The following is a 13,568-nucleotide window of genomic DNA, read 5'->3' on the forward strand; positions in this document are numbered from 1 at the left end:
GTTTACATGCATTTCTGAAATCCAGTCACGGTCGGATTGAGACAGAAATTTATTTACTGGAGTGTCAAGTAAAGGTAGTGAGTCGTTCTATTAGAAACTAACACTGAGTGGAATATCCACACATTAGTTTTAACTGATCATTTTAATAATTTCACACGTGTTGTACCTGAACACCCGACTGAGCTCCCAAGTCTTTATCAATGGCCTCCAGCTGCAGGCACGTCGTCCTTCTCCAGTGTTACGACACACGGATCTTCACGGATCAACACCAATCATTTACAGGAAGTCCATCTTGATTTAAAAATGTTCAACTGTGTGTGTTTCATGTCCATTGTTAGGTCCTTGTTGCCAGGTGACGGCTTTTATCACAGTATAACCGACTTGAACTGAAATCTGAGATTGCTGAATTAGATTTCTGCACTTTGAAACACACAGTGACCAACAGTGATATTAAATCTGAGAATGATGCTGCTAAGAATCAATTCTGGGCACAAACAAATTGTCTGGTGCTGCCATTGCTTAATTTAATTTGGCTAAATAGAACTAAATATTTAGAATAATAACAAAAATGCAATTTCCTACAGTTAAAGGATATTTATAATAAAACATTGGATGAGGCAAATAATACAGATGGCTGTTGTTAGATGTGACAATGAGTTTATCACCCCAAAACATCATCGCACTCTTTGCTCTGATCAGCTGATGCTGACCCCATCACTGGCACACAGATGCAATGGGAGTCAAAGTCGGTTCCATGCTCCTGCTGCTTTATCTCACTCTCGGTCTGAAAATAGCAGGACAGGAAGAAGAGATACCCACTGTGTCTCTGCTCTGGCCAGTGAAAAGAATTTGTGTTTATCTTGTTATTATGTGTTCTACCATATGTTCCTGTCTTCTTGTAGACGTACTTTAGAAGTTAGGCATGGTAGAATCATTGGCAAGTGTAATAAAGATCAGAGACCTTCCTATGACAGGACTGTTGTTTAGACAATTGTAATCTCAGGAGACAATCAGGCTTAAAGTGTTAAACCCCCATCATAAAACGTGACAGAATAGTTTACTGGTGTTGATAGTTCCTCTGCAAGAAGGTGAACTTTGACCTGGCCATTTGGAAGACAACGGAGAACAAGGACTGTGTCAGCATCCAATGGGACTGGAAGAAGAAGACGAGGTCATCCAAGCAAAAGGACTGGATTGGACTGAATTGGCATCAATAATTTACATATGTGTTTCTATAAAAGACTGTGTCAAGGGATAGTTAGGTTGTCAGACTTCATGCCCTGGCAATTGACTCTGTTATTGTAGGGTTATGAACTGGCCCAGGGCTCTGTAATATTTGTATCTTGAATTGGTTCTATTGTTAAATACATTTTGAAATTGGTATTATTCTTCTTAAAGTCTTCATTCAAAGAACATGCGGATTAGCAGTGACACATGTGAGGTATTGCGATCCAACACCAGCCAGGAAGGAGAAGAGGGGGGGCTCAGAGGTTCTGGAAAATGGCAATCAGCTCCCTCTTCTGCACTCTTCTGCATTATCCAGAGACAACGGGAGGTCCAGCCTCACATCAACCCCCGGGCCTGCCTTCTTCACCAGTTTGTTCATTCTCCCAGCATCTTTGTCTACTGCACAGCGTCCCCAGAACTGTTACACAGGGGATGATGCTGGCCATCGCCAGCACGTAAAGAAGCAGGTGGATCAGAACCTGGTGTTGTGCAGGTTGGCCACCAGCCGCAGGTATTCTCTTTGGGTTTCGCTGAGTTTAGATTTGGAGTTCAACTCCTGCCACTCAAGAGAGCCACGGCTGCTCATGACCTATCAGAGAGACGACCACATTGACAGAATATTACACCAAAGCAATGATCCTGATGAGTAAATATTTATGGTCTCACCACGTTGTCCACATCCACCAACACCGGGCTCCTTCTGTCGAGGTGAATGTTTAATACCATGATTTCCACCCAGGCGTTATCAGTGTTCCTACAGTCGTCCACATAGTCGCCAAACACCTGAAATACCAAGATACCATCCTTCTATCCATTTATGTGACAAGAGACCGGTGCTGACTAGACTTACCTTTCTTCCATCTGATAATTTTGCATTTAATTTTTCATACAGTGTATTTCCCAGAGTTCCTTTGAGTGTCACTGGTAACTCTTCTTCGGACTGTGTGGGACCCTGTGGTTTTGAATAGCAAGAAAGGATTTTTTTTTTTTGCAGTAACAAACCATAGAATTAAAAAAGGAAGAAAGAAAAGGAAAAACCAAAGCTGTCATCCAAATTTCAAAAGTCAGACTCACTCCAGGCAAAGCCAAAGATCCAGTGCTCGCGTCTTGAACTGCGAGGTATTCTAAAACAGACTGTTGGTTGTCCCTCCAGCTAAAAAAAAAAAAGAAAAAGGAAAAATCCATTTTAATGTTTGAAATCACGCTGTACTTTGTTTACATTCCTCCAGTCCGACATCGTCGTTCTGCAAAATTTGGCAGCCTCTAGTGGTGAGAACATAGACTGCAGTCTCCTCAACTTCCATTTTCAAGAGTTGTGTGGAAAAAAAAACATTTTACGAAACTGCATCCACAAGTACGTCCAGTCCAGAGGTTGTAGATATATCAACGGTGGAATTTGAACTTTAGTAATTACATAGCAAAGTCATTACAGCTGATAGGTGGGATTCATAAAGAACAAAGTTCATATCTGGTTTGAATGTTTGCGCGCAGGGGGACAAATATGCCAATATTTGCTAAGTATACCTAAGTATACAAAAACCACTATGTGTATGTTAAGGTTAAAGACGTGTTTGTGGGGGCATATTTATTACACATCACATTTAATTATTAACGTGGATCATTTCAGCGGAGACGTACCGCGTAAGCACTAGATCTGAATACAAATTTGGACCCAGGAGGCTCAATGCACCTCTCCCCCTGATGCCTGTTCTCCCTCTTGGGTTCCTGGCAACAGATGAGATTCAAATCAGACATCAAAACACACAGTCATCGTTCTATCTGATGCTTAGTGCTTCTAATCAGGAGTCATACGTGTATTTATCCAAGTCCTGTGGATCAGATCTGAAAGAAGAAAGAAAATCAGAGTTGATTTGTCGGACTTTTTTAAACTTTAGATTAGAGGGAATATAGTTGGAAATAAATGTGTTCTGAACAACAGACCCATCCACGCGGTCCCAATCATCACTGCTGGACAGGTATTTGGGCTGGTAAATGTCAAACCTGGCCTGAAAGAGGGAAGAGCTTATGTGATGAAATACCAGAACTCAAACACATCAGCGGTGCTGGGAAATACCTCCCACGGGACTTTCTCCTCTGGAACGGGGAAACGTCTGACTTTGCCGCCTGCGTAGTGAAACTGTCGGGCGTTCACATGGTGCTGGTCCTCTTTCTCTGTAGTGCTGATGGTTTGGCCAGAGGCCTCATCTGTTGTGAAACCTACAGGATACAATGTGTTTGTGAGACACAGTCATGGTGGAAATATGAAAATAAACAGACAGAATTCAGGTACTCAGTGTTGGTGCATCTTTTGCTGCAAAGTCTTGAGATTTCAGCGTGTCTATAATCCACTGCAGAGCTCTGGCTGACTGGACAACCTGCAGAGACACCACATGAGGCAGTCATGAGCCTGCACTGACCAAACACGACACCTGGGACGGGCATGTCTGGAGATGAGACCAGGTATATTCATGAATGGGCAGAACTGTCTCATCGTTTTTCATCATTACAGACAGACATGACCAGGACAGACATGGGTGACCACCTGCTCCTCCAGCTGAGCCAGTCTTTTCATCATCGCTCCGGGATTCATCTCGTCTTCCCTCTCCAGCCGATCTGTTATGTTGGCAAGCCTCAGGAGAAAAGCATAGAGGGTTAGAATCAAGCTGCAGAGTGACTTTAGGGAACATTTTTGGGAAAGGTCGACTATCTTCTGTTCCGCAGCTTCATTTGCCGTCGCTTTGTGCAGACTTTGAAGGAAACACCTTGAACAGCTGTTCAACTCATAGCATTATTTTTAGCAACTTTGTTGAATCTATCCATTTGAGCAGTGCAGAGTATAGCTAAACAGTTACGCTGGATTGTATTGGTGTGTGATCTGTTGTACTTTTGGACCGTTTCCTGTACGCGTCGCTCCGTGTTCCCGTTTTGCTCTCGCTGCAGGGACACCAGATATCTGTCCTTCATCAGGGCCTCCCAGGACAGCACCTCCTCTTCCTGGCTCTTTGACAACTCGATCTCTTGGCAAGTGCAAAATAAGCCCATTATAACCCTTAAAGCTGCACTATGCAATCCTGCAGTACAGCACAATTTCATTTTTGTCTCAAATCGTCTGCATCGTCCCTTGAGCCGCTTGCTTCCTGCCCCCTAAATATACTGTGGAATAGTCTGGTCTCTTAAGACAGCACAGGGGCTGAAAACATTAAACAAACCTTTTGGGGGCACAGGCTGTGCACCAAAACATAACACACTACCTTCCAGCCAAACCCCAAAAAGATCGTTGGGGGGGTTAGTGCACGTGCAAACACGGGGAAATTTAGTAGCGTCAATGAGCATAGATATCTGGATGGCACTGTGAAGACGATATATTTTGTTCACTTTGTTTTGTTTGCTGTTTACTTCAAATGTCAACAGAAGTGATGTCATACAGGATTACATAGTGTGCCTTTAAAGCCATGGTTGATATTCTTCGTTTGCCTTAGTATAAAATTCAATACTTACGAAACTCCTTTTCTGTGTCCTTATTGAGAATCACAGACCAGATGAAGTGGTAAAGATGGCTGAAGATGATCAAAGGTGGGGGGGCTGAAGGACGACTGTGGTACTCCTTAATCAGCTGGTATCGCTGGAACTTCCAGATCTTGTCCGTGTTGTCCTGGACCTCCTGGAATGTGAAGCTGCAAGAGATGACAAGGAAAGAACAAACTGGCTTAAACTCAGACCTACTTGAGGTGAGAACAATGTTGTGGAGAGAAAACTCACTTAAAGATAGCTATGAGCAGGTTGAGCAGCAGAATGTTGGCAAAGAGCAGGTAAACACAAAGCATGATGATGGTGAGCCACTCAGGGAAGGCGGGCATTTGGTTCTCATTCAACACCGGACACTTTGGCTTCAGATGATCTGTACCGTTGATGCTGCACGCTTCTATGTCAAACGCAGCATCTGTTGGAGCCAAACAACAGGTTTTCCTTGTTTTCACACCAAGCTACAGTGTAACAGTTATATAACACCTCACTGTCACTCACAGTCGATATTTGTGGGAAAATCCCCAAATAAGATGCGGTATGGCTCATAAAGCACTCCACGAAGGATCCATTCCAGCCGGTCATCATTGTCTATAAGGATGCCTTGTTTGGCCACCCCATACGCCACCACCCAGATGCTCAGCAGAAACATGAAGAAGAACAAGTCCGTCATCTGAAGGACAGAAACATGTATACATTTGAACTAAATACCTTCCTCATGGTGGAGAACATGTTTTTGTAGTAGTTGACTTATTTTTATTTGTAAAATGCCTAAAATTTGTTGCCTCAAGCTGATTTTTCATTATTTTTTGAATGTCACCCTCTCACCATCCTCTTGACTATGATGATTTTGGGCCCCAGAGTTCTACTGATGGTGAAGATGGCCATGAGGCGGAGGCAGAAGACCACAAAGTCGATGCAGAGGACAACTTTACCCGGATAAAACAGCCAGGTTGTCAGTCTGAAACACAGGATCGTTCATAAGTAACATGACATTCAAGGGAACACTGTGGTGGCCTACTGTGACCAGAAAGGGAACATACCTTAATGGCAAGCCAATAATGAAGAGGACAATGGATAAAATATCTAAAATATTCCAAATATCGTTGATGTAAATCCAGGCTTTCTTCAAAATCCCAAAACCACGATGATAGTCAAGGAGCTGAGATTAAGAAAAAGACAGATTTTATTTGTGCAAGGCACAAATATGTAAAACATCCAAAGGAAGCGAGTTCATGGTTATAAAAAAAAGGTTGAATATGGTTGAAAAATAGACACCCCATTAATATTTATTTTATTCTATTCTGTCTTAAAAGGTCATTTAAATGCATATTTGATTGTGTTTGTTACTTTGTGTGTGTACGCTGTGCTCATGGGTGCCGACAGGAGGCGCCGTACGCCTGTGAAGAGCATGATAACCCTGTCTGTGTGTGTGTGTGTGTGTGTGTGTGTGTGTGTGTGTGCGCTTGTTCCAGCTGCACCCTCTCACCTGTCTGACCTCCTCAAACACCAGCGTCAGCAGCCAGATATAAAGCAGGATCTCCAACCTTGAGGGTGTTGCCTGGAAGTCCACCATCAACACCACCGCAAACAGGACGAGGAAGGTGAAATAAGACACGATGTTCCAGTAGAACTTCACCTGTGGAGAGCTGTACAGACAGCTCAGCCTGGACCAGACACCCAGTGGCTTCGTGGACATCGGGTTACGGAGGTGGCTGCAAACACAATGATTTGGAGAAGACTAAAATATTGAATGTTTTTATTTAATATCTAATGCAGCTTATTCAGTGTCTCAGACTGTCTACTTACAGGCCACTAGAGTTTGCTTCCAGTGTACTTCTTCTTATGGTTTCTTCTGTTTCTCGCCCTTCATTATTCTCATTCACTCTCTTGCTGATTTCATCATTTCTAAAGACAATTAAACAGATAAACTGATAATCCATCATCCACCACATCACACTTAGAAATTCCTAATTAGACTTGAGGCCAAAATGCTTTAAAGGTCTGACAAACCTCACCGAAATATTAAGAACCTAGAGTAGACAAGTGGGAAGAAGACCATGCAGACCAGAACTCTCCAAACAGGGTTGTCAACTGAAAGCTCACCACACCAGATCTTTGTGAGAAGAGCCTTAAAGACAGAGGTGTTATTGGACAGCTGTTTTTAAGCTTAAGATTTGTGTCATTTGTGCATGTTTTACGGAGAAATTCGATAACTGACAGGAAGATGTCCTCCACTTCAAAACTACATGGTGACAAGCATCTTTCAGTGGGATGATATGGCCCAATTTGTTTATTGGATTGGAAACTAACACTGAGAAGAATGGCCACAGATTAGCTTTACCTGTCTGATCTCACTCCTCCTCTAAAAGACTTCAGATCTTTTAAATAATTTCACACGTGTTGTACCTGAACGCCTGAATGAGCTACAAAGTCTTTATCGTTGGCCTCCAGTGCCAGCTGCAGACACGTCGTCCTCCCCCAGCGAGACGACACATGGACCAACAATGTCTGAGAACGCACTTCATCACTCTTGTAGCCTTCACTGAACACACCTGGAGCACAAACACAGAATTTTAACCATTTTCAAAGCCAGGTTTGCATGAGGGACTAATTTAGTGTGTTTTAACACCAGTGGCGTGTCTTTCATAATGATTGGCAAGCTCCAACATATCTTGTGCCTCGTCTGTGTCGCTTTCTTCCCGCGCCATCTTCTTCAAGATTTTATTGGCTGCCAGAGCAGCGGACATGCAGTCGTTACACTGTGGCGGATCAGATGGACTTAAAGGTTAAAGACACACACACACGCACACACACACACACACACACACACACACACACACACACACACACACACACACACACACACACACAGACTTCACTCACCTGCTCCCAGGCAATTTCAGCCAGTTCTTTGTTGTTCTGAACCACAGCCCAGAGAAAAAAGTCTCTGCCGACATCTCTCAGTGTTTCATCAGCTCTGGCTTCTATCAGTGTCCGTGAACCCATCTCGACGTTAGATTGCTATGAAAATACAAGAAAATGCCGTGTCATTGATACTTTAAGCGCTGTTGCTTCACAACAATAGATTTGCATTTATAAAAACAACAAAACCCCAACATTAAAATGCCAGTGTTGCTATTTTGGTTACCCTTTATTGGTCACCTGAGACCAATAAGTATTTCCTTAAGTTTGTCAACAATATTTTGACATTAACACTTAAAACACACTTCAACACACTAATAACAGCATCATTTTACTATGTTTTCCCATTCTGCGTTGTAAAAGGAGAAAATAATCTGATTAAACACTGGCAAAATCTTATAATAGATAATCGTATAATAGAAAAATATGTATGTAACATCACACAAGTGATAAATACATAATTAACAAAAGGAAAATTCTGATCTATATAATGCAGTCGGTGTTTTTATTTGCACAGACATGATGTCCAGATAAACAGACTCACTGATGGGGACAGGTTGTACTCAGACATGCTGCAAAAGTTGTTCTGAGCAGTGTTGCAGTAGAGGAGCTGTGTGAACCTGCCCAGCAGCTTCTTGACCTCCACAGCCACATGGGACAGAGAGATGCCGTCAGCAGACTTGGGAAGCTTTCTGCGAAATAAGCAGTCCGGCAGCTGCCTGTAGAGATCACGAAGAGTTTGGTCCTTCTGCAGGAACTCTCTCAGACTAGCACCGTTCTCCAGCAGCAGTCTGACAAACTGAGGCTTGTTGCCAACCAAAGCCAGGAACAGGGCGTCGTGGAGGTCACTGGACTGGATTGAAAGCATTGGTTTTGGGGGAATTATCATATAAATGTCTCATGCATAATGTGTTTTTTTTATTTTTAACCACTTACCTTCCAAGAGCGCTCTTCAGTGAAGATCTCAGTCTCAGCGATGTCCACTCTGTTCCAGACTATGGCCAGTTCCAGCTGCCTCTTCCAGCAGTGGATTCCAAATGGCTCTTTAGTTTTTGAAGCTGAGAAAATGAAGATGAACAACTTGGACAACAGATCTCTCCAAGTAATGGTCATCAAAAATGTTAACTGACGATTCCATCGTTAATACAGACAAAGCAGTTTAGTGTCCACTTTGGAGTGCAAGTTGAGTATACTTTTACAGCATTAAGATGTCTCTAAATGGGTTTTATCACTCTCCCTTGAGAGCAGCCTGAGAAGGATTCTGTTATAAGAACTGCAGTGGCTTTCACTTCCTCTCTGAGAAGATCAGTATCACCATGAAAACATCTACAAAGTTATCGCTACTGCTATCTGGACTTTGGAAGAAGCTCAGTTTCAATGTACCGGTAACTTTATGCCAGCCTAAAAGTTGATTTCACCCTAAGTGCTTTTAATACTTTGGGTCTAATTTTTTACAGGAAGTCCAATTTGATTAAAAAAAATAAAAATCGAAGGCTTACCTTTGAGTAAGGCTTGAAGAATAGCCACGTCAACGTCTCCGTGATTGTCTTCACTGACCCTGAAGACTGATAGCAAGTGAGTCATCCTGATGATGTCCTGAATCTGGCACAGACAGGAGACATCTGATATATATTTGTGTGAGTGGTGCACTTTAGATGCTATCAAATGTTTTTGCAAGTTGAATAATTCATTACTCTATAATCTGGTTTCATCATGAAGCTTTTTTTTTTTTTTTAATTTTAACTTGAAAAGACCTAAATAGTGTATTGTGTTTTTTTTAGGAATCCAAACCTTCTTGGTCCACTCTACAATACTGATGTCTGTAAACCCATCGTACTCTTGGCCAAAGAACTTTTTCATCAACTTCTTGATGTCGGCAATAGTGACCCGGCTCACTGGAAGTCCTGCTACGTGTGCGATCACATCAGCGATTCTCCCCGAGCTCTCGAAGACCACGCACGGCGTACCATTCAACATGGCGTTGTAAATTGTCTGTGAGAGGAAATGCAAGGAGATCAGACCAGGAATGAAGAAGAATGAAGTGCAGAGAGATTTAGAAAAGCTTGAAGTCACATTTAGAGTTCCTGGTCCTCCATCTAAAACCACGCACACTGCAGGGATGGTCACGTTGCTGCCTGGAAGTCAAACATCACTGTCAACATTAGAAGCCCCAACAAGCCTCTGAAGGGAGATGAAATCTGTTCCAACTCCTTCCTTAACCTTTGTGTCTGAGGCTCTTCCTGGAGATGAATTTCTCAAGACGTGTGCGCAGTTCAATCTCCACGCCGTAGTGTCCATGAGTTCCATCGTCCACCAGCAGGAAGTGGGTGTGGTTGTTATCCAGGCAGGAAAACCGACCCTGTCCCTCCTCATCCATCAAATAATGGGCTGGAAAACAACCCTGCAGCTAAAGAGCAGATTAAAGGAGACATTTACCCAACAACGGGAGGAAAAACCAGACCTGTAACCCTGATCACCGTACCTCCGCCTGCACCAGGGTGTCCCTGTTGTGAATTATCCCCCATGTTGGAATTCCAATTGCAACAATCTGGCTTTGCACGGAGCTGCTCAGGGTGTAATCTTTCACAGCCTCCCCTACATGCTTCATCACACCAGTGTGGGTCCCACCAGTGATGATCCAGGCACCTGTGTAGACAACACAGCCAGACAGGACAACTCTATGGACTCTATGGATACTCAATCTTTGACCTTCAACAGAAAAATGCACTTTTATTGACATGTTCTGTATGTTTTACACTTGTAGCACAAGTTAATTAGTCCTAAACAGTCCTGTGACCAGTGTATTGTTGTGTAATTGCACCTGCCCTGACAGATAAGGCTAAAATGACGATAAAAAGGTATCTTGAACTTTGAAAATATCCCACCGCTCCCAAACAAGAACAATCCTAATCCAAGTTGCAGTAACTATACTCAGCATGGTTTGTTTGACAGTATCATGACCACAGCTCCAGTACAATGGTAGAATCAAACCAGAACAGAACACACAGTACTGGAATCACCTGTTGTCTGGGCCACTTTGATGAGACCTCTGTGGAACATTTTCTTGAGCCGAGCCTTCAGATGGAAGTTCTTGGCTCCTCCAGTCACTGATATCAGCAGGTTTGGAGGGGGAATTTTCCACCAGTCGGTCAAAAGTTGGTAGAGGATTTCAGGTTTGGTGTCTGTGGACACTCTTGCATACTGAGAACAGACAAGTGGACAATGGTGACGTCTTCACACACACACGGACACACACTGCTCAGTGAATGGTGTTCCTGAGATTCACCTTTCCCGTATTTTGGCCCAAACCGCTGAAGCTGATGTCACCAAAAGCATCAGTGGGAGCTTCATAGATGTGCCTGTGCTTTCTCCACGTCTGGCCTGTGAACCTGTCCGGCTTGATGGCTTCATCCACATGTTCTGACTTTATGTAGCCACACTTGCACACATCCTCGCTAATGGGGAAACAGCAGCCGGCATTTAAGAGCTGTGCGGAAGCTGGAAGCCACTAACAGCATCAGCTGGCATGAGTAAGCAGACTGGCTCCACGGCTGCACTCAGGGAGCTGCCCCCTGCACCACAGAGGAGCGACACAGCAAAAACCACAGCACAGCAACACACTGGCATTTTATCCTACCTCTTATCTCTGTCAAAGAAGCGACATTCCTTCTTGTGGATATTTTTCCTCATCCACAAGGCAAAGTCCTGCAGAGAAACAGGATGAGAACAGCACTCAGACATTCCCAAAGGTTCCACCCGCTGTCCCTCCACTATAGATTCCCCCATCCCGGCCGGAGGCATCACTTGGCGGGGCTGCGGTGCCCAGATCAGCCTCCGATGGAGTGAGAGGAAGAGGAGCAGTCGGGGAGTTGGCTGCTGCATCTGTGATGTCAGAGGTGAGTGCGGACATCTGAACAGAACTGCAGCTCACTGGACGCCACAGACTCCTGTCTGGTTGTAAGAGAGGGAAATTCTACCTGCTGTGATGTGTCATTTCTCACTTCCTTTCCCCAAAGTTCCAGATTTAAAGCTCAAATTTGCTGGAAACATGTCAGGTGTCTTATCTTCAGATTTACCTGTCAGGGTTTCTGGGTTGTGTCGGTCGTTGTCCTGCAGGGGGGGGTGTGGGGCTCAATTGGTGGCAGCACCAATTTACATCGTAGGTAATTTACATCGGGCTGCTTAATTAAGCAGGTTGAGCCTGCCTGTCAGTGCCAGGGTGTCTGTTTGTCTTGTGAGGGTGTTCCGTTTGTCTTGTCAGAGTGTCTGTTAGTCTCGAGGCTGTCTGTTCGTCTTCCTCGTCGTGTGCTGGTGTTCTGTGTTTCCTGGAGGGCCGCTCCAGCTTTGTGTCTCCTGGAGGGCCGCTCCAGCTTCGTGTCTCCTGGAGGGCCGCCCCTGTTCCCTGCACCCTCCGCAGTCCTGGAGGGCTGCCCTCGTGTTCCTCGTCTGCTCCGTGTTCCTTGTGTTCTTTGTGTGCCCCCTTCCCCCTGTCAATAAAGCTTGTTTGACCATTTTACCACTGTGTCCTGGCCTGCGTTCGGGTCCTAATCAACCCGTCCGTGACATTACCTTCACTTCACACACAAGAATAGTTTGAAATATTCTACATTCGTATCATCAACACAAAGCACATTTAAGTTGGTGACGGTTTACTGCTTGAGTGCTAAAATACCCAAGCTGGTTAAAGGTGACCACTCACCTTTTTAACTGAATACTCAAAGTCGGATCCATTGTCCTGCTCCATTGGCTGCACCCTGTTCTTAAAGCTGTGCTCCATTTCTGAAAAGGTTTTAGTTCATAACTATTTAAATGAAGCAACTTGCAAAGTCTTCAGCGTTATGAGAGGGAATGATCATCTTTGACGACTGTCTAATGATTACATAGTTCAGACATTCTCCCTCCCTCCTCCAGATTAGACTCTAATCTATAAAACAGCACTGGGACATGCGCATTTCACTGCGCCGACATGTGATTTGTTCTCCATTAGCTCCACTTCTTCTGCTGAGGCTGGAAGGGCAGCAGGATCCCGGATGAACAAAGTATAAAACCGAGAATTGACAATTTCTTTACTGCAGGTTTAAATGACAAAATTAACCTTCTGAAGATACCAGACATGTTTTTCATCTGAGGCTGGAATTCCCTTCAAAATAAGAGTCTTGACAAGGATATTTTATTCAAATGTGTAAATACTGTAACAACTGTGTTGTGTTTAATACAGGAGTTCAATCTGCTGTTTCCCCAATTGTCTTTTATTCTGACCAACATAGAAAACATCTCTAAATGTATAATTCTCCTCAACCATTTCTGAACCCCTGAAGATTATAGTCAAACAAGCCTGATATGAATTTATGTTAAGTTTAGCTCTGTTAAATATGTTACAAATGGCCAAATCTAGCAGCAAGTTTATGTCAGTGCCATTACAGGTGTAAGAAATTATCATGAGTTGAAGTCACTTTACCGGCTGTGCTGAAGGCTGGTGCTGTTTTCATCAGGGATACGTGTCCTGGTGTCTGCAGCTTAAAAAAAAACACACTTTCAGCTGTGTGTGTCTGTGTTTCATGTTCATTGTCAGGTCCTTGTTGCCAGGTGACAACTTTAATCACATATAACCGACTTGAACTGAAATCTGAGATAGTTGAATTAGATTTCTGCACTTTGAAACACACAGTGACCAACTGTGATAATAAATCTGAGAATAATATTGTTAAGAATCAATTCTGTCCACAAACAGATTGTCTGGTGTTATTGCTTAAATTTGGCTAAATATGATGATTGTAATTAATTGCATTTAAAGGATATTTATTTTGTTAAATTGTCTTCAGATATGCTGAAATCAGCAAGAGAATAAATGAGACTCGTGAAGGGAGAGAAAGATGAAACAATAAGAAGTACAC

General features: G+C 43.5%; 1 protein-coding gene across 3 annotated transcripts; it reads right to left on the bottom strand.

Moving 5' to 3' along the window:
• Positions 1–1,365: 1,365 nt before the first annotated feature.
• trpm2 (transient receptor potential cation channel, subfamily M, member 2) lies at positions 1,366–13,142 on the bottom strand. Of its 3 annotated transcripts, XM_029851253.1 has the most exons (34): positions 13,133–13,142; positions 12,374–12,453; positions 11,312–11,379; positions 10,961–11,129; positions 10,695–10,875; positions 10,157–10,320; positions 9,895–10,081; positions 9,748–9,809; positions 9,466–9,666; positions 9,174–9,276; positions 8,611–8,732; positions 8,219–8,527; positions 7,636–7,773; positions 7,382–7,511; positions 7,159–7,304; positions 6,768–6,880; positions 6,559–6,657; positions 6,239–6,464; positions 5,793–5,911; positions 5,578–5,710; positions 5,251–5,422; positions 4,987–5,167; positions 4,726–4,901; positions 4,112–4,244; positions 3,770–3,857; positions 3,518–3,602; positions 3,302–3,444; positions 3,169–3,233; positions 3,040–3,069; positions 2,866–2,952; positions 2,302–2,380; positions 2,078–2,179; positions 1,894–2,010; positions 1,366–1,816 (listed from the first exon to the last, which is right to left on the bottom strand). In XM_029851253.1, the coding sequence occupies exons 2-34, from the start codon at positions 12,449–12,451 to the stop codon at positions 1,700–1,702; spliced, it is 4,323 nt and encodes a 1,440-aa protein (XP_029707113.1). In that variant the 5' UTR covers positions 12,452–12,453; positions 13,133–13,142; the 3' UTR covers positions 1,366–1,699. The 3 variants fall into 3 exon arrangements, with proteins under 3 accessions (XP_029707113.1, XP_029707105.1, XP_029707103.1); XM_029851245.1 differs by lacking the exons at positions 12,374–12,453; positions 13,133–13,142 and having other exon boundaries at positions 1,897–2,010; positions 11,312–11,576; XM_029851243.1 differs by lacking the exons at positions 12,374–12,453; positions 13,133–13,142 and having other exon boundaries at positions 11,312–11,576.
• Positions 13,143–13,568: the final 426 nt, after the last annotated feature.

The sequence above is a fragment of the Takifugu rubripes genome, chromosome 1 (assembly GCF_901000725.2).
Source record: "Takifugu rubripes chromosome 1, fTakRub1.2, whole genome shotgun sequence".
NCBI classification, from domain to species: Eukaryota; Metazoa; Chordata; class Actinopteri; order Tetraodontiformes; family Tetraodontidae; genus Takifugu; species Takifugu rubripes.